The 21565-nt window shown below is 36.1% G+C and overlaps 1 protein-coding gene across 2 annotated transcripts in view; it reads left to right on the top strand.

The window, feature by feature from the left end:
• The window catches only part of LOC139743317 (small ribosomal subunit protein uS11m-like), a 122310-nt gene that overhangs the window by 86901 nt on the left and 13844 nt on the right, over window positions 1-21565 (top strand). For both annotated transcript variants that reach the window (XM_071653808.1, XM_071653809.1), the window contains exons 3-4: window positions 17618-17745; window positions 20116-20141. In XM_071653808.1, coding sequence (XP_071509909.1) covers window positions 17618-17745; window positions 20116-20141 — 154 coding nt within the window. The remainder of the gene's footprint in view (window positions 1-17617; window positions 17746-20115; window positions 20142-21565) is intronic.

Below are 21565 nucleotides of genomic sequence, written 5' to 3'. Positions count from 1 at the left end.
GTATATAGATAAAGGCTTCCTTACAAAGCACAAAGGATTTACATTTTCATTTGTACTACATAGATAGTTTGAAGCAGAATTTAGTTAGCGATTTATACCCAGTGCTAAATACTTTCATTTGATAAAACTTGACTGAAAACTGGTAAGGCATAAATACAGCACATGCACACACACACACAAGAAAATTCCAGTAGACTGTGTAAATAATGATAATGATTTGAATCTATATATCAATAATAATCTTGAAGAATCTCTATGCGCTTTCCAAAACTTCCTTAACATCAGAAAAAAATCAAATTTTTACAGATTTTGCAAAGTGGTTTGAGTCTGTCTCAGCTCTTGATTTATCTGGCAACTTTTTCAACAAAATCAGTGCTGCAAAAGTTAGAAGATTGATTTTGGGCTTGCAAACTTTCACTGAATAAATTATTGGGTTAAGGAGATGGTAATGTGACATTTACTCCTGCAACAATTGCTTCTGTCTGATTGTCTTATTTTCTCCAAGGACCTAGGGTTAGGGTTGTGATAAAGTGTTTAGGTTTAGTTTGCTGTGAGGGTTAGGATTTTGGTTAGGGTTTTGTTTGTGGCTAGAATTTATGTTTGGCTTAGCATGCAGATATTTCATGGGAGCAATTTTCACAAGGAGCAAATATCATGGAACCAAGGAGTTTCATAGACTTTATTAAATGGGCCTACAACTGGTCTGACTTCTCTCGTTTGCAAGTATACCTCCTGGCTCCCCCTCAAGCTGACGTTGTGAACAACATTCCCAACATTCATTGGCCGTCAGATAATCCGGGAAACATGTCTGGAATCCAGGGTCCGGAGTTTGGCCCGCTGCTGCTTGTCCGTGTCGGACGGCACGGCACAATGTCCTGTTTCCCATTGCTCATTAGGCTTTGTGGTAGGCTTGGACTTCATGGCCAACAGAGTGAGTCTTTTGATGTGGTCTGTATTTTATGATGCATTCAACTGATTTGGCACTGTCACTTGTTGAAATGATTTATGCCAGCTTGATTCTTCTGCTTGTCTCTGTAACACAATCACTCTTGATAGTTCTGGCATCACCAGCCCTTTTTGAAGTTATTAAACAGTTACTGCTTCCCTAAAAGCAGCAGCCACATCTAACCAAAATACTGTAAAGAGCACACTGATAAAAGCATTTCTCATTTAATTGTTATTTTGATGTATTAATTTAAGTTGCTGAAGCATTTGCTCAGCAATATTGTAATGTACAACTTTTTTGGTCAGTGTAGCTCACAAATTTACCTTTCCATATCTACTGAAGATAGTAGGAAAAATGATTAATTGCTTTTGTCATCACCACAGACAAAAAAGGGAATAATAAAGAAAAGTGTGAGGGGGAAATCAAGAATTTGTTATGGTAGTGGAAGAAATTTGATGTGATTAAAAAATTGCTTGTCTATCAATGAAGTGATGATTGTGAGATGATCAAAATTTAGCATATCAAGCGGATTTTGATGGATGGTTATACACTACATTCATCAATATATGGACAAAATGACAAATGATACTCTGCCTTACAAACAGAATCGTGCATCCAAATCTGTAAAGTGTAACAAGCAATGCAACAAATATTGTATGCCAATTGCCTCACAATGTAGTGATATGATCATTTACAGAGACTTTTATACTTTCTTTATCATGTGTGTTTTGGCCAGATGATCAGAAAAATCTCACTCAGAGATGCAGTCTTATTTCATCTGTATGATGAAATCAGCTGTAAGATGAAATCAGCTGTAAGTAAAAGGGGTATAGTATGGTCTGTATAACTGGGTGGCACCACACCGGTATAATAAGGCTTGAGTCTCGTCATGAAGTGTATTGTTTAAAGCCCAAAGGCATTTTTAAGTTTGTTTGTTTTTTCAGTTTATAAGTTTATAAAAGAATGGTGCCATCACATAGTTGCCTTTTTAAATTGCATTCTGAATTTCACAGAAAAGTTCCTTGACTCCCATGATTTATTTATTTTCCTTGTTTCTGACTGAAACATATTTATGCGCTAAAGAGAACATTTTTTGCAAGTCCCTATCCTTACTCTGATATCATCCTTAATCACAGTTAAATAGTGAAACATATGAACTCTTTTGCATCATCGAAATATGTAAAATTGTATATGCAGAGAGAAATAGACAAGGGCGTACATGCTTCTGGAAATCAACTAATTGAAATGATGAGGTCTGAGGTGTTTTCCACTTCAGTTTTGCTTGTTTCTGGCTGTGCTGTTGTAAATATCAACAGTTTGAACTCGTAGAGGCAATGGAGGGGGTGGAGCTATGGTTGACCTCATATTCACTTCCATCGTAGTATACGTACTCCGCAGCAAGAGTTGCATGTTTAGTCAACATGCCACAGAGTTTGTGAGACAGCTACCAAGGTATTGTAGGGAATTTTACTTTGAGGTAGCAGTCGCCGAAGTGATTCATTTTGTTGCCTGAGTACCCGTTAACTATAAAACACATTTAGAAACACATCCCAGAAATACATTCACAAAGGGATGGGGGATTTTTTTTTTTCGGTGTGTGTGTGTGTGTGTGTGTGTTAAGTGTGAAACCTCCTCTTATCTACAGAGATAGAAGGACTTTTCTGCAGGGTTACATGGGATGCTGACTTGCTTCCCTGCCCCTGCTGTCTTTTCAGGGCCAACAAATCTCTGTGGAGCAAATCTAGGTCCCTCATCTATGGCTTGGAATGCAGGTCACTGCCTGAACCACAGGCTACTAGGCTACTTCAATCAGACCCATTTCTGTCTTCTTTTTTAATTGCATTTGCATTGCTTTGCTTGCACGCTGATGTCACCAGGAAAGCTGTTTAATTTGGTGTGATGGGTCAGGAACTAGGTGTTTTTTGAGCAAAAAGGCAGTTTGACTCTGTGCCAGCATATCCCTTTTCAAGACATCCCCTCCCCATAACGTGTGTGTAGTTCTTGAGGTTGAATGACGTTTGCCTATCAGCCCCAGGGTTTATTGTGCTTGGAAGGATAGCATTATAGCAGGAAGTGAAAGGAAAATTACCTCGCAGAGAAAATTTTGGCCAAATAGAGGATATGTCAAGAAAGTTTGACTGTTTAAAGTGTTAATATTCATCTAACATGGCATCCCCGTTGGCATACTAATAGGGCTGCAGTGATCATGTCGCTATGTGTAGGACAGTGCCTGGGATATTACGCATTTGAAAAATGATGCTCATTTAATGTATTCTGGTTAGACATAATTTCAAGCTGACACCTCTCAGGGTACATGAAACGTCATATTCTCCTATATGTCATCTATTGCTATTAAGACAGCAGAACCTACGATGTATAGTTACTTCACACAGATTTTGTGTTCGTGTGTGTGTGTGTGTGATTCCTAATCTTTGTGCTTGCATATCTTTTATATAATATATGAATGACTTCATTCTAGATTTGAATTATATATATATATATATATATATATATATATATATATATATATATAAATATATCTTTTATGTACTATGCTCTTGTAAGTGAGTATTAGTTATATGGTTCAATATATTCAAGGGATATATGTTTGGAAAATATAAATATGTTCTCATGGAGAAGTTATCAGTGGGATTGATTCATAATCAAATTATTCACGTTGAAGAGAGATTATTTGCAGTATAAATTGAAAAATGGATTTGTTTGTGTTTTGAATTGTATTTGTATTGTTGTTTTTTTTCATGTTACACCAAGAATGGGTTGGTTCATGAATGATTTGAATGAAATCAATAAATATCAAGGAAAAACAAAAAATGTAGGCCTATATCTCATAAATGAGAAATTCTATATTAGTTTATATGTCATGTTACTAAGCAGGCTATGGCAGTGAAATGCTGACCATTTATCTGCCATAGCTCTCTGAACATTAGATATTTTAAAGATATATGCAGCAATATTGCTTTAACTCATCAATGATAATTGTATGTATGAGGGGAATTGCCCTTTCTGGCAAACTATTATTATTATCATTTTTAATCAATTGTATGCAGTGATTTCGTCGGCGTTTTCACGAACCGACGCTATTTCGTTTTTGAGCGAAAATGCAGTTCTGAGAAAATCGCGTTTAAAGATCTCACAAGTTTTAGACAACGTTTTCAATGACTTTTCCTGTCTTGTGTGTGAACATTTTGACAGGGTGATGAGAGTGGAAGTTGTTCTTCCTATCCATAGTGTAATTTTAGTGTGAATTCAAAAAAATTACGATATTTCTGTCTTCAAACTCACTGCGTCGGTTCGTAAATCCATCGTTTCTTGCGCGCACCATAGGTTATGTACTTAAGCGCGGGTCTCACGAACCGACGTAAGTTGTATTACGCCGGTTCGTGAGACCCGCGCTGTAGGGCCTGTACAATAGGTAACGTGCAATACGCGTGTATTTACGAACCGTCGCTATTTCATTTTCGTATGTGTTTACATACAAATACTATTAGGGCTATACCTGCTTATCAACAATAACCTTATTAATTGAAATTAATTGTCATGTAATGATTGTTGTGATGATTACAATACATTTAGTGATAATTAAGATGATAATACAAGCCAGTTTCTCTTAATTGTTCTAAAAAGAGTGTTGTCATTGTTTTCATCTTCATTTAGTACACGCATGTATTGTTATTATAGCTGTGGTTGATCGTTCCAAAGATTTCTTTGCCCCCCCTTTTTTGTGGATATATTATTATTTAACACTTTTGCATTTGGACATCTATCATTTGGTAATACATGTATTCGGTATACTGTGTTTCATATTTTTTACTTTTTACTGTTTTTTTTGTACTTAATTAACTTACTTTTTCATTTTTTCACATTATTTTTAATTCAAATTCAGTTCACTTCTTTCATAATAATTATGAATGTTTGTTCTAAGATGAAGGATACCGCTAAATCTTGGGAAAAAGACGTGCCAGTCAGTAATAATTACTTGTATTTACTCATCTTTCATACTCATGCATGCACTCTGTTATTTCTTTCTCTGAAATAATATATTAATTTCTTTATTTCTTATTATTCCACATATTTGTGACATTTACTTTGTCACAATTTTTATCAGTGTCATTATTGTCATTTGGCTCGCATGCGAATTCACTCACAATTCCTCATTTTCCATCTTTCTCTTTCCTGCTCAACAGATTCTATGATAGCTGCACCTGATCATATAAAAACATAAACTCATCCTGCATGCACTCTTCGAAACTGATAAACTCCTAAAAATACATGAATATCAACACTATCAGAATTTCAAGCTTCATCTTAAATATATAATAATGGTCATGTTTTATTATGCCTTTTGCAGCAATATATTGAAGAGGTACATTATGTAATCGAAGAAACATAGGTCCTCAATAGAATATCAAATTTGAATTATTCAGAGATGAGTAATGACAATGGGAAGGATAACAATTGTGGAAGAGCTCCATAAATCAATACATATCTAATGGCAAATGGAGATGGAATCAAGATTCAAGAATATGTGTAATTCAAGTTCATTATTATATCAGTTCTTGTGTGTTCACAAAAAGAGGAACACAGTTCGAACATGCACACCAAATCTTACATCGTACATTTACATCTATAGAGTGCGGACGGAACATATACAAGAGAAAGAATAACATTCTCAAATTAATATATCAAGCATAACTACATGTATGTATATGACCACACAAAGATGTTGCTGCATATGCATGAAGCTTGAGAGTGCTGCAACACCCATATGCTCAGATAAAAACTTGATGTATATCATACAAAAGAGAAGAGGTACTGCATGTACATGTAGTTACACTATTCACAGGACAGTAGAGAAAAAGCACGAGAGAGAGAGAGGGAAATGGGTGTCTAAAATAGGTCGATGTAAGGAGTGCCAAGCCAATTAAGTCTCTAATAGAAGTCATACATATATAAGGAAACAAATTAATCACAACATAAATGATCATGCTCATGTTAACCAATAATTAGCATCTAAAAATGTGTGTAGAAAGCCCATAATATCAGCCTTTCGCCCCGAAGGCTTGTTACATATGAGAAAAGAGAAATTTTGGCCGACCCCCCCCCCTGTGAATCCTTAATCCACCAGTACTATAAACACATTCTGAGAATGTGTTTTAGTACATGTACTAGCAAATTCACAAGAGGGTTGGGGAAATTCAGCCAAAATTGTGTGTGGCTAAAATAATTAAAAAGAAAGGTCATCAGCAAAACTACGGGGTGGATGCAGACGAATTTTCATGTGATGACTAAAAAATATGCAGCTAAAGGAAAAAAAAAAGACGGCGGAGAGGGGCCAAGGCTAATTTGACTCCCCTCCCCCCCCCCACCAAAAAACAAACAAACAAACAAACACCACTGTTTTACAACACCTTTAAAGGACTCTTAATTTTTTGTTTGTTAAAAACAAACGTCTCGAAGTAAAGAATTCCATATTGTAGGCGAAATGTAGACCGATACAGTGTATAAAGTGTACATCCCAAGCTATTAAAGAAAAAAAAAACAGATTATGAATATCATTTAAAGTAAGAATTTCAGTGTGTTTAATCATCTTTAGTTGAGTTGCAAATGACATGTACATATTTAATAACAGCAGTAAACTTCGAAGCGCTCCCAAGCCCTTCTATACTTAATTATTCATGTGTACAGGTAGCGCCAGGGCACTCTGGTGGTCTAGTGGTTATGACGCTGGTCTAGTAATCCAGAGGTCGTGGGTTCGAATCCTGCTTGGGCTGCCTGTGATTTTTTTTTTTTCACAGCAGCCTACAAACTGCACACTGCAGTTGCGTGCGTTACTATGGATGGAGACAAATGAATAATCTATTATTTTAATATACGATGTTTGACATCCTTATTGCAATCACTTTCTTTAATTGTAAATTTAGAGACATAATGAATTATTATTAAAAGAAATCAAATTTCTGTATTTTGTTGTGAGTTTGCATGGGAACATACACGTATCATAATTTACAATTTTAGTTAGATAAAGAACATCTTATAACAGAACTGTCTAGTGATGGTTGAATAATTATGTCAATTTGTTATAAGTCCTATCATTTACATGGAGTGCATGTTCCCATGTTTATAAGAATCATACGTGACACATTCAAAGTGGGTTGAAGACAAAAAAATAATAAATAAAAGAATAAAGGAGAATAGAACTTAATCTGATTACAGCATCATCTAAATATTGCCAATGTGCACTTAGAAATCTATCAAGATTTATCACAAGATTATGATTACCACACAAAACCTTCAAGATTTATTATCATGAAATACATACCAATGAACACTTAAAAAAATCTAACATTCCATATCCACATGAAGCTTTCCTTGATATAAATGTCTCTCTGTAGTGTTATTAAAGTGTAGCAAAATTGTAATTACGACATCACAGAATGGAATGCATTGTTTTCACCTTCAATCTTAGGATCTCCTTTCATGTTTCCACTTTACAATCACATTTCACTGTAGATATACCGTCCTTATGTTGTCGCCCTTCATCCCAATTTCTCCCTTCTATCCTATCTGTAGATTGTCTTCTTTCCTAAGCCATTGTATTCACATTCCTTGATGATCAGCACGATGCTGTACTTTTTTCTTCTTCTCTGAAACAGTCCAGCTCTTCGCTACTGCATGGCATCAGTCATCTGAAAGAAAAGACAGAAATTAAGAACTTTCGATTAAAATCAAACATCATGATACAAGATACAACTTTCATTTTGAGAAAAAGAAATCAGCCAACTAAACTGTAGTTGAAATTATTTTGCTCTATTTATATTAAACATAAAACAAAACGGTATACAGGATCAAAGAATGTCAAAAAAAATACTGCTGTTTTTGATGCATATTCAAATTGTCTCGCCTTTTACATATTTTAATGATGCAAGATCTTATGTCTAGCACTTAGTAAGTCTCATGTAGAATTTAAATTATTATTCACATGAATAAATCTGCATGTCCTTGTAAACAAGGCATTGCTTTGAAAAAGCTGAATATTACTAATTGCATTTGGGAAAGAGTCTACGACAATCAAACTTGTTTATTATCAGAGACTTTAACATCTTAATTAGACCTAGACTCTACATTACCATTGTATTCACATCCGTTGGTGATGTACACGACCATGTACTTTTCCTTTTCTTTTCTGAGACAGTCCAGTTCTTCGCTACTACATGGCACCAGTCATCTGAAAGAAAAGAAAGAAATTAAGAACTTTTGATTAAAATCAAACATCATGGCACAAGATACAACTTTAATTTTGAGAAGAAAAAAAAATCAGCCAACAAAACTGAACTTGAAATTATTTTGCTCTATTTATATTAAACATAAAACAAAATGGTAGGCCTATGCAGGATCAAAGAATGTCAAAAAATGCTGCTGTTCGTATTTGATGCATATTCAAATTGTCTCTTCATTTACACATTTTACTGATGCAAGATATTATGTTTAGCACTTGGTATGTCTCATGTAGAAATTGAATTATCATTCACATGAATATAAATCTACATGTATTTGTAAACAAGGCATTGCATTGAAATAGCTGAATATTACTACATGTACCTGAATTTGGGAAACAGTCTATGACAATCAAACCTGTTTCTTATCAGAGACTGTAACATCTTAATTAGACTTAGACTCTACATTATCATTCAGCTTTTAAAGGTATTAACCATTCACCTATAAAACACTGGCATTGTCATGTGCATCATATTTCTTTGATACTGCACATATTTTCATGAAGTCTGCACAAGAATGCAAATGAAACACGTCTGCTGTTTGGTATTTATGAAAAAAAAAAAAATCACTAACCCGGAAGTCCTTGGCCTTAGGAATAACACGTGGCGAGTTAGTAGGAATTGATGTTAAAATAGAATAAGAATAGATCTACTAAATAGGCCTTTGCCTCATGAATGTCTGGTCTAATTATAGACTAAGTGAAGTCTAGACCTTTCACTTTTAAGTTACCAGTGGTTCACAAAATTTATATTATAGATCTAGACTACATCTAGATCTAGACATCTAATACTATTAGATCTTGGCAACTTTTGTCTTTGTGACACGAAATTAACACGTCACGGATGATATTGCGGCGATATCCAACAGGATGACAGTACCACTATTACTGACTCAGTAAGTTGACATAGATAACTAACATCAACTTGTTAACGTACGTTAGAGATGGCACCATATACAATAACCGGTGACACTGACACTGACAGATCTAACGACTACGTTTAGACTAACGTTAAAGAGTTAGACTCGCCATCTCAGTAAGTCGGCCAAAGACAAAGTCAATACAGGGCTAAGTCAGTGTTACTGTTATGTTAGGCCTAACAAATGTTAACGGTTACTCGGTTAGGTTAGGTTTACCAGGACTCAAGAGTCCTGGTTAAATCAGTCGAGGGACATTTCTTAGAAGTCCTTCGATTCCAAGAATAAAAAGGGTGAAAGAACAAAGGGAAAAAAGGAAAGAAGAAAGGACAAAAGATTATGTATGAATGCTGTGGAAATCGACAGCGCTACTGTATCACTATCAATCACGCGTGAATATGTAAACGCCATTTGGTTAGGCCGCATTCACAAGTTTTAGGGGGAAAAAAGCCCCACCGCTGTACTTCAAAGGTACTCCACTCGAACTAACGTTAGACATAATGTCACATATGTACACACAGTACGGTATTAGGGCTGAATTCACAAGTATACTAACACTGCACTGTACAGGAAAGCCACCTAACCTGTAGAGTACTACTCGTAGTGTTTAGCGTTAGGTAGTATCACTAGACCACATACTGTCATAGATGACATCTACACCAACGCTGCACACTGGCACTGGTCCGACGGTCCCTGACCAGGAAAAATCACTGTTGGACACTGACCAGTAACTTTTTCAGGAATGGACCAGTAAAAATTGGGGGAAAAAATGGGTGGACTCTACCTTCTATTACCACTAGTCTAGATGTAGATCTAGAGCTAGACTATAGACTCTGTGTTAATTTGACTTGGTCTTAGACTTCAGCTGATCTTAGTTTTAGTAACTGGCATTACAAGTAAAGTCTTAACTTAGACTTAATAGTTAAACTTGAAAGTTAAAGTCTAACATGTCTAACTTTATTCTTTACTCTTCCTTTGAGTTTTACTTTTAGACTTTTTACTTTTTTGTTAGTTTAGTAGGCCTACTTTGTCAATCTCATGATTTCATTTTCAACTCAAGTCAAGGCATAGCCATGAGTGTCTTCGAGACTTTGACATCTTGCATGTCTTGCACACAGACGTTACGACTACAGTACTCAGTAGTCTCAGAAGTAACGACATAAGTTGAAAAGAAACTATAAATAATATGATTTGGGATCTAATTTGAAATTGGATGGCGTTTACAGACTAGGCTTCATAAGCATCACGCGATTGAATACATGGGACTACACTCTACCGCAATTAATGGTTATGGTAGTCCAACTGAAACTGTTATTTTGAGCATGATTTTAATAGGATTATAGCTTACCATTCACTTCACTCGTGGACAGTGGGCTGGCTTAGGTCGTCATTCATCTTTCAGATGGTTTGGTTCTCACTCTGAGATCTAGATTAGGGCCAAAACCTAATTCTAGGCCAGTAAGTTGAACAAAGCTCAAAATAATGCAACTGCGACGGTTCGTAAAACCCGCATTGCTCTTCACCCTAGCAATTCGGGTTTCACGAACCGGCGTATCTTTACTGCGTCGGTTCGTGAAACCCCTTTTTCTCAATTTCTCGATATTTCGAGTACCGTCGTTTTTTTCTTTCTTTGATAAAATTAAGAATAATTAATTTTGTGATCTAAAATTTTGGGATTTGGTAGAGTTTTGAAAGCACTTTCATTTGGTACCAATATCTCGATTTTGAAAATTTTGACCAAAATCGAAATAGCGTCGGTTCGTGAAAACGCCGACGATTTATGGCCATATTATTGGTATTGGTGTATTGAAGAGTGTTTATCACCCTCTCTCTTCTTCTTCTTCTTCTTCTTCTTCTTCTTCTTCTCCTCCTTCTTCTTCTTCTGTCATTTTGGACATTTCAGCGATTACTTATATGTATTTTAGCACTTTGCCATTCAGTGAAGACAAATTGATATAGGAACGCAATAGATTTTAGTCTCACACATTCAAGATGGCTGTGCCAACAAGCTTCCCTCTTTATCCCATTGAGGACGAGTCCTGAGTATACTCGGGCAAGTGTCTATGGGAAATGTGTGTTGTAGCAAAATCAGCCCGCCCTCAATGGGTTTAGAGTTGCAGTGTGTGTATTGCTGGCATTGGCCTTTTCAGCTGACATTATGGGTTCATTGACATTATGCAAGATGATATTTCTGATCAATCTCTTAAGGGTATCCATTACATGATGACAGCACTGCACTCTAGGGAACCTTTATGCCTTGTTTTATTGTGACATCATAAAGGATGCAACTATTTTTTACTTTCTGAAATGAAGCTACTCCTTTCTTTTAAGACTCCGTGTGGAATATCACAAAATTGATGCATTGCTTTCTAATAAGTCAAAGTGCAGTTTCATAACTGAATTACTACCACTAATGGAGTAATAGCAGATGCACTTGCAGATATCTTTACATTTTAGCCATTAAATATTCCTGCATAAATATTTGAAATGTGCTGTTAAACCAGAGACATTCGCAGCATGAATTGTTTGTGAATTGGAGTCTACAGCCTTCTTTGTGGCATGAAACTTTTGCTAATCACCACTTGTATTCAACGCACTGTGTGAACAACACTTTTGCATACATTTTACTTTCGCAAATTCTTGCTCCCCGAGAAATTGGCACAAGTTTCATGCACATGAAAATTTCTGGTTTTACGGAATCATATTAGTTTTTAAAGGATGCTCTTTTGACACAAATTTGAAACTCACTTTTTTTTTTTCTTTGGACCATATTCACCTCATTTTGTACCCCCCCCCCCAAAAAAAAAAAAATAGAAGAGACTTTGAAAATTTTCTGTTGCAAGTGGACCCTAAGATTTGAGGCTTTGCTTTTGAGGGGAGCAAACCACTGCCGATTCAGAGACAGCAGCGAAGACCGCCCTCACGAGGAGAGAATAGATCACAAGCTTGACTGCCTTTTTTTAATTTGATGCCTGACTGGGCATGCTGGCAAGGGAAGGCAATCGAATGCTGGGCATAGATAGGAGAAGGATGACACACGCTCAACCACCTGAATTCTTCTCCCGGGCTCACTAATTGGTCCTCGGCCAATCATATCGGTTCATTATTAACGACACAGAGTAATCTGGTCAGGATGGGGGCTGTAGAGAAGAGGTACATCTTCTGGAAGGTAGATTGTCATCAAGGCGGAAGGATCCAGAATCTAGTTTTTTTGATACTGCATTTATTTTTTTCTGAAACGGCATTCTCCTAATCTGCTCTTGAGTTGATATCATTCCAGGCACATTTTTACACACATCTATAGATAAAGTGTTGAAAAGAGACACTTCAGGTTGACAACAGGGCATGTGGGATTTAAGTAGGGTTGCATATCAGTGGAACAATAGACTTTCTGATAAACTTTCAGTTTTCTCAACTTAACAAAAAGTGATTTTCATTTTCAAAGATGTTCCTGCCTTCCGAAAACAAAGTGTTGAAAGTACTTACAGGTAAAACCAGAAATATTCGCGGCATGAAATTTTCGTGAATTGGAGCAGAGTGCCTTATTCACGGCATGAATTTTTTTTTTTGCAAATTGCCACTGGCATTCATTGCACGATAGTGTAGACAAGAACTTTCATGAGCATTTTAATTTTGCAAATCTTGGCTCGCGAAATTCGCAAAACTTCATAAATGCAGAAATTTCTGGTTTTACAGTGCCAAGGTTGTAATTACTATGTCAGTTTAAGTAAAGAGCTCACCACCTCATTATCAGTTGCTCAGTCACATGACATAAATTACTTGATAAGGTGACATTCAACTCAAGGGCATAACTACCCAATGCTACACCAGCCATGAGGATGACTTTGGTCACTTTTACAGGCACCTAGTTTGCTTAATTTGAATGCTGAATTGCAAACACGATTGCAGTTACGATTCAAATCATCGTCCGTTCACACGACAGAGGAAAGCTTCACGGATGCTGCATTTTTCAATTTCAGAGCAAGGAGGGGACGTTTGGCTTCTTGCCAAGTTTCTATCAATCACTCTTGAGCTGTCTTTCTGCATCAGTGATTGGAAGGTCACGGTAATCTCCGCCTCCAAAACACGATTGGAGTTAAGTTATGTTCACACGGTCGTTTCGTTGCTTAATTCTGGCAAAACATGATTGAAAAGCACGTCCGGACTGTCATTTGAATCATGACTAGAATTAAATCACCCACCACAATTCAAGTTTGCATTCACACAGCAAGAATGCCTAATTTTGGATCACGATTCTAGTGCTGCTTCACTAAAATCTGTTTCAAATTAAGCAATCTTGGTAGGTGTGAAAGCTAGCCTGTAGGAAGGTCCCTGTGCATTATGAAACAAAAACATAAACAAAAACATAACTTTTCTCCCTCCCCCCATTTACAATCTTTGCTCAGATGTATATAAAGAACAAAAAATGCATTGAGTAGAAGATTGCGCAGTCTGTTTTTTCGCTTTCTATTTGGTTTCATTGCCTTTTTTTTTTCTTTCGCTTAGCACAGTAAGGGTCATCCTTGCAGCAGAGATTGGATCATTGCCAGAATGTATGCTGCATATCAGTCCTGCTTTCTGTTTTGGTTTTGTATGCTGGTAACCAGGCATCAATGGCCTATCAGTCTCATATTTCAGGAGGAACAAAACAAGACAATTGTGCTCGTACAGTCTGTGGTTGAGTAAATTCAATGACCATTAGAGAGAATGAATGCTATGTGTGGATAGTAGCTGTAACAACAGTCATCTCCAGCTCTTCTTGTACAGATGGAGCTGTTGTCAGTGTTAATACTAGTTGTTCAGAGAATGAATATTGCTCCCCCCCCCCCCCAAAAGAAAAAAAAAATAATAAAGGAATGGTTTCCTTCCGTAGTCAGCTGCCCCCATGATTGATAGATGTTGGTAAAATTGCGGCAGTATTGTCTTACCAACTCATGCTCCCTAGGCTGAAATGTACGTTGAATCCTTATTGCTTCAGCTTGTTGTCTGCGTTGGGAATTATGTCGTCATAGGACACACTACCATTTTGAAGTATGAAATATCCTTATGAAGCTGCCCAGATCTACAGCAGGCAACTAAACCTTTCTGGCTCAAGGCAGTGTCTCCTGAAATTAGGTTTCATCTCCAGTGATTCTTGGAAGAGGCCCAAAAGATTGTGGAACGTTTCGCAATGTTGTTCACATACGTCTGTGTCACAAGTTCGTTACACTGTTATTGCCAATCTTTCCATTCATACTCTCATTAAGGGTGCAGTCTATTGTATGTGATGTATGTGATGAGAAATTAGTGTGCTTGCACTGTCTTTGTTTGTTGTTGTAAGGAATTCTTAAGCACACACGCACGCACACACACGCACGCACACACACACACACACACACACACGCACGCACACCCCACACACACAAATGTACTCTGACTCTTAACGATCACAAGGTTGATATGCAAACAGTGAAACCACAAGTACTAGAATATATGAAACCCTGGAACATAAATTCATCCAGATAAACAAACCAGGTTTCCTTGGACACTTGCACAGTTAGGATTGACAAACAGTTCACTCTGAGGTTGACAGCCATCATAAGCCAAAGAGAAGAATGTCAGTAATAGATGTTATTTGTCACTTTAGAGTTATATGAGCAGGTATAAAAGATATGTAATTGGCCTGCTAATGGCAAATTCTACGTGGCTATATTTTCCAAATGGCAGTATCAGATGGTGTACTGATGCATCCAGAACTGGGCACTCTATTATGATCTTACATTTGATGAATTAGATATAAAAGATTAGTGTTGTTTGATGTTTTACAATATTAGAGTATATCAATTAAACAGGCTGCAGAAATAGGGAGGTGCGAATTAATGTGAGAACAAGTATAGGACACTCTATTTATGGTTTTTAAGTCCTTTCTGCCTGGAAATCATTTCATGTTCGATCGTGGGATATTGATAGCCACATAATGGTCTCCTTGTTATTGCTTTTTCTATAAGGGGTATGCTTATGTTTGTATGTTTGTAAGGTGATTTAACTGTAGATGGTTTATTCTGGAAACAGTTTTAATAAAACTATTGTACACATCTTGTATTTTTTAACAATATCTAACATTGTTTACAATAACTAACATGTTTACATTGGTTGTTTTTAACCCTTTGAACTCGCATTTTAGAACTATTTGGAAGCACTATTCTGGATTTTTGTTTCATCTGCAAATGGTAAATAGCTCCCTTAAGGTATAGCTGTACCATGATAATAAGGTAGCTATGTAGCCATCCACCATTTATTATCCACAATGTGTGTAAATTCAGACAGTGAAGTGATGGGGGTAAAAGTATGCATGCTTCAAAATGTGATCAGATGTACATTTATGATTCTTTTATCCTCACAATCTAACGATTAACTAGTTTCTCAGTTCACTGCACTCAAAGTTTCCTTTGTCAAAATCTTGTAGAATGCAGGGCATTCTGCATACATTGGTTGTTGCTAGGTCGGGCAAGTCTCCAACAAGCTTAAGGGTTGTTGTGGGTAACCTTTGTAATTGAAATATACCAGTATCAATACCCTGGAAATTCAATGTCTTTGTGACATGGAAGAGCACCTAAGAGATTTCACAAATATTCCTGCCATTGTCAATTTCCTCCATAATTTACATGGAAGAATTTTATACTCGGGGTTTACAGAGGTCAATGAACTCTGTAAATGCCCTTTTTTGTGTATGTGTATGTTTTCTTTCTGTGTGTCTGCTTATTACAGCTGCTACAAAATTGTTGGTAGACATGCAATCATGAAGTTGTAACAAGGATTGCATAATATGTAGGGCCTAAATAATGTGTGTAATAAATTCAATTAGGTATCAACGTCTCTTCAGATGTATCACTATGCCCATGTGATAATCAGTATGATAAAGCTGTTAGCATTTATGGCATTTAGGCAATATATGAAGTGTATATATTTGATCAAGCATCAAATATTGATTGTGCCTGTGCCATTTTACAAAGTTTTGAAGTTAAGGAGCAATAAATGCATAGGAAAATGCTGGGCAGCCTGTAATGCTTCATGCGCCTGAACCCACCCTCAGCCAATCAGGCGAATATATGGTATAAATAACTACAGCTGGCCAAGCCATCGCACACATACGTATATTACACACAAGGATGCACACAAAAATGTCTAATCCGTGTGATTGATGCCTATCAATAATACCTCAGCTTGACTCTGAATTCAAGATGCATACACTAGGTGTTGCAATTTGGAATATTTTCCTTATTACTTCTACTGTGATACTCACAAAGAGATTCATGCTCACATATTTTCAGAAAACATTATGACAGCAATACTCTTCCATGTCACAAAGTTATTTGTTATTATTATTATTATTATTATTATTATTATTATTATTATTATTATTATTATCATTATTTTAGTAGTTTAGTATTGATGTATGCTTTAACCCGTTGAAGACAAGTCTCGAGTATATTCAGGCAGGTATCTATGGGAAATGTGTGTTGTAGCAATATCAGCCCGTCCTCTATGAGTTAAGTTCCAGTGATGATGAACTTTAAGAATTGACACTAAGAAGGGATTTTTTTTTTCTTCCTTTTGTGGAATTTGGACATGTGCATGCACTAGTCTCTTGGTAGTACCCATGAGCCACTGGCTTCTGGTTTCAAGGCAGGATACTTGTAAACAAGTATAGTGTTTCATTCCATTCGGATTGGTGCTTGTAATACTCTTTTAGCCATGTTCACAATGACATTAATTTTTCTACGTATCGTACAAGGTTACTGGTGTTCTTTTAACATCACTTATAAAATTTGATGATAGGATATCAACAACCAGTAGAGCTAAACATAGATTAAGAAGTTTTTTCATTTCTTGCTGTACCAAAATGATTTAGCATCATACAATATCATCATATTCATCATCTGAAATGAGAGAGAGGGAAGGTTCTTGAAACCTTTGCTAAATATGATGTAAGTTTATGTATCATCAAAAGGTGGACATGCAGTTCACAAGGAATTATTAAGCAATATTACATAATCATAATGACTTCTAAGAGCTAAAGAGTGCAATAGTCAAGTATCCATGCTACTTGTGATGTAAGATTGTACTTCCATCAGATTTTTTGTGGCAAAGTGTGGACAGTACTGATGCACAATGAGGCATGAAAACAGATGGTATGTGTCATGTGTATGTCACTAAATAGCAACTCTTGTAGCTGTCTGTGACTGAGGAAAGATTGATCTGTTGATATATTTTCGTCACGTCACCCTCAATCATACATATGTTAATTTTGAGCAAGCATTGCAAGAAGTGATGATTTTAGATTTAAAACATGTCAATGGCCAGCTACTTGGAAACATTTTGTATCATGAAGACAAAGCAAGAAATGTATTGTGTAAGTCAGGGACAGTATAGCTTTTTCCAGTGGTTGATCAAATATTGCCTTCTTTGTCTTCTCTACAGGAAATTCCACATATCCCCATCCTCCACAGACTCACTGGTCTTCAATGGGGTACCATATGATAGACTACCCATCGTTTACATCAAAGCGACGTACAACAACACCCACATCTCTGTAGCCGATTATAAAGGTGAGTCCACTCGTCATCATGGTGAAAAATTCTCCTGCTTACCAGTGGAGATCAAGAGGACTGGGTGTATGCCTGCTGTGGACATAACAATAATTTACTGCATAGATTTGTGATTTTTGATGTGGGCTCTGATGAGCACCTGATATGAAATAAAACCATGCATCGTAGAGAGAGAGGATGACTTACGTGAGGTATTCTGTTCCTAAAACTTTGAGAAGGGAGTTACCAGAGCAACACTGAGTATGTCAGCTTTATTTGCCTGGCATATCAAACTCTTGTATTCCCTCATTCTTCTCAAGAGTTGCATTTATTTCTTTGTAGCATTTCCTTTCTTTATGGGTCACCCTATAATCATTCACCCTCTGTATATTTTATTTGTCCCTGTTCCACTTTTTTGAAAATATTCCAAAGTAATGGGGAAAAGTACACTTGTAGATTATGCTTCCTTTGGTTTTGACATTTCAGAGCTGATGGAATGTTTGAGGACTGTTGTCAGAATGATGTTGAAATTTCAAAATTTGTATGCATGTTATTGTCGTGCAATGTATGTTTGGTCTTTTGTGTTTCCAACAGATATAAACTTGAATGGGTTCATTTCTTGAGAGCAGCTTCGTGCCAAATCAGCTTGGTTGCTGCTAGGAGTTTTGATGTTAACTCATGTCTTTTTCTTTTTCTATTTCACTGAGAAATAAGCCACTTCATAATTTCGCTTTGCACATGAGCAGAAAAAAAAGGTCATTTGTTCTAACAGGCATGTTGGTCTTTGAATTCACCAAAGTGTTTCTGTTTTTGAAGTGTAAAACATGATGTTATTCCTGGTTGAATAACTTCAGAATTATGATCAGGTAGATATATCAGCTAGGATTTGAGACTGGGGCATGATTGTGTTTGAATGCGAAATTGGAAATTTCAATATTTTATATGCAAACTTTGTGGCAAGTGGTGAGGGGATGACATCAATACTTCACTATTTGCACATTCACATTGACTCTTCAAAAACTGCTTCCTGAAAAATTAGCAAAACTTCAAAATTCAAAACTTTCTCATTTTTCATTTGAGTTTGATCAAATTTTCATTGTAATGCTAAGAATATTATACTCCTCCTTTTCAGACTAACTTTCAACTGCACTGAAATTCTCCTTTAAAACACAAAAATAACATGATTCAAACATTATGAAATCAAGACAAATTTCTCCTGAGCATTACATGATTAGAAGATATGTATACTGATATATATCCACAAGGCACAAGTGGTATAATACCTGTTGTGAATAGCAAACAGGCTTTCTTTCTCTCTGGTGTATTTTCATGAATTTTCAGTGCAACATGAATATATACAGTGGTACACAATCCAAGCAGTGCTGACTCGATGGCCTGAGGCTACTATGGTTACATAATCAATAACCATTCACCACCGCAATACAAATTATGGGTAATTTCTGCCAGTATCGATTGTAAATCATACAGTGCTTCAAAAAAAAAAAATTCCAAAGGTCTGTGAGAAAAGACTGGTAATTTGTAGTGTGTTAAAAAAAAACAACAACAACCAATGATGAGTTTGTTTGTATATATTTTTCGGGGGGGGGGGGGGCTGATAAGTATAGAAGGTACTGAAGGAAAAACATGAGAAGAGTGAGTGATTGCATGTGATGTTTATCTTGATTCAGCTAACATAGAGATGGACTCCCTTAGTTGGGAAGGAATTGTCAATCATTTGTTATCTGTGAGGCTAAACTATGTTAAACATACATCCACTTTAAAGCTGCTAGATGTGTGGCATAATTCACATGGAGAATTTCGGTTCTTCTTGTTTGTTTAATATTTCTCGGATGGTGCACAGTGTACTTTTGCCTGATCACTTTCTGCTACCATTACACTGGATGAGAAATGCAGCAAATTACGGGGAAAGGCAGTGTCTAATGCAATGTGAATGTTTGAATTTGTTCTATTAAAATTGATGGTATAAGATTGAGCTGACCTCATGTCAACAAGTAATATAAAACACGTATATCAATCACTGAAACTCTTCATGTGTTCCTCTCAACTTACGGTCATGGGTATACTGTATGGGTATATTGTTTCCTGTTATGTTTGCAAGGGTTTAATTTTCACAAATTTAGGGAGTCTTTGTTGGACTGTGAATTTAACAACATACAAAAATATCAATATGCATGTGCTGGGTTAATTATGCATAATTTACAATAGCCTAGATGTGTCAATTCGCAAAAAGTACATCTCACAAAAATGTCTGTGACCTCCTCATTTTGGAAAATATCTGTATGCAAAAATAACAGCTTATACAGTAGTCTACTCAAGTAGAAAGCTACAAACTTATACCTTGTTTCTTTCTTTTTGATTTCATATCTGCAGGAATGACAGTTGGCAACACATCATGTGTGAGTATTGGTTCAGTATTTCTGTCCATTTTTGATTTATGGGTGGAAGAATGTGTTTAATATCATGTTTTCACAAACTTGCGATTTGAAATAAAGTCGATGTGTTATCATCCAAGAAGTGAAACTTTCTCTTTATCATCTGCTCTAGTTGAATAATCTGTATGTAACAAAGAGTTGGATCTTGAAGTATGCAGATATACCACAGGTAGACTCTTTAAAAAGGACAAGTCATTTAAACACGAAAAGAGACCTTCTCAATAGACAATATATACATGTTTATATATTTTTGTATATCAAATATATGCATAACATAATTTTTTTATTGTTCTTGACAACCAGAGAGCTTACTGAGCCTTGCCCAACATAGCAGCAACTAATACATTCAATCTTGACTCCCAAGTATGAAAATGCATGGTAGTATTCACAAGTGAATAAGATAATCTTTTGTTACAAGGTTTTTTAGTGGAACAAAAGAAAACAAAAAACAAACTCATCCATTTGTAATGTTAGTAAACCCTGCATATTGAATATCACTTCCATTATTGTTGAAATAGGACACATATTTTATTCAGAGAAGTAAACATAACTTTGCTGACTTTGTTTCCTTGTGGTTCATAATATCAGGAAATATTCTCATATTAAAAAAAAAAAAATGCTGCACATATAATTGGATTGTGATATTTAGCTCAGTTCCCAAGCTGTCAGGTGATTTGTCACCATATCAAGTTAAAAGTGTGAGTTTCACATCTTTGATTCACATGAAATCAAAACAAGTCTCACCTGTGTCATGTGGTTAGTCTCAGGCACCACCATGTCCGATTAGAAATCACATGAATTGGGAGTTTAGTGAGAAGACGTAATGGCGCTATGGAATTTATTTTGTCTTAATTGTGAAAGGTGTGATCAATTACAAAGTGAAAAATGAGTCATTTTGTATCACTTCAAAACTGAAAGTCAAAGTTGAAAAGGAACTCACTGAAGCTTCAATTTCTGTTACCTGCTGACTCATCGGTGATCATGACAGCAAAAAAGTCTTGTTATTGTTTCATTTTTCTTCCATAGTTCTTCCCGTTCTTTATTTGTTTTGTTGTTGTTGTGTTTTTTAAACCTGTGATATTCAGTCTGTGCATGACTTTTCTTTGAGTTGAAAAGTAAATTGGATGGAGAGAGCACATTGAAGCTAAGTTGGCATAAGAATTCCATCTCGAAACTTATCACACATAGAGAAATGTGCTCGCAGCTTCAAATTGAAAGAATAGTGTTTCTGCATGGAAGATCTATACTGAAGGAGTGAGAACAGTTTGCGCATGCCAAGCTCTCAGATTTTGTCAAGAACAATATACTTTAAACAAAACAACGACACCTATTACTATGAAGTATGACCACTGAAATGGTAGAGCTAAATTTCCTTCCTATGAAGAGAG

Source organism: Diadema antillarum, unplaced genomic scaffold (assembly GCF_040938485.1).
Source record: "Diadema antillarum isolate AM-2024a unplaced genomic scaffold, OU_Dant_1.0 seq00001068_RagTag, whole genome shotgun sequence".
NCBI classification, from domain to species: Eukaryota; Metazoa; Echinodermata; class Echinoidea; order Diadematoida; family Diadematidae; genus Diadema; species Diadema antillarum.
This window is presented reverse-complemented; position numbering and strand designations above follow the sequence as displayed.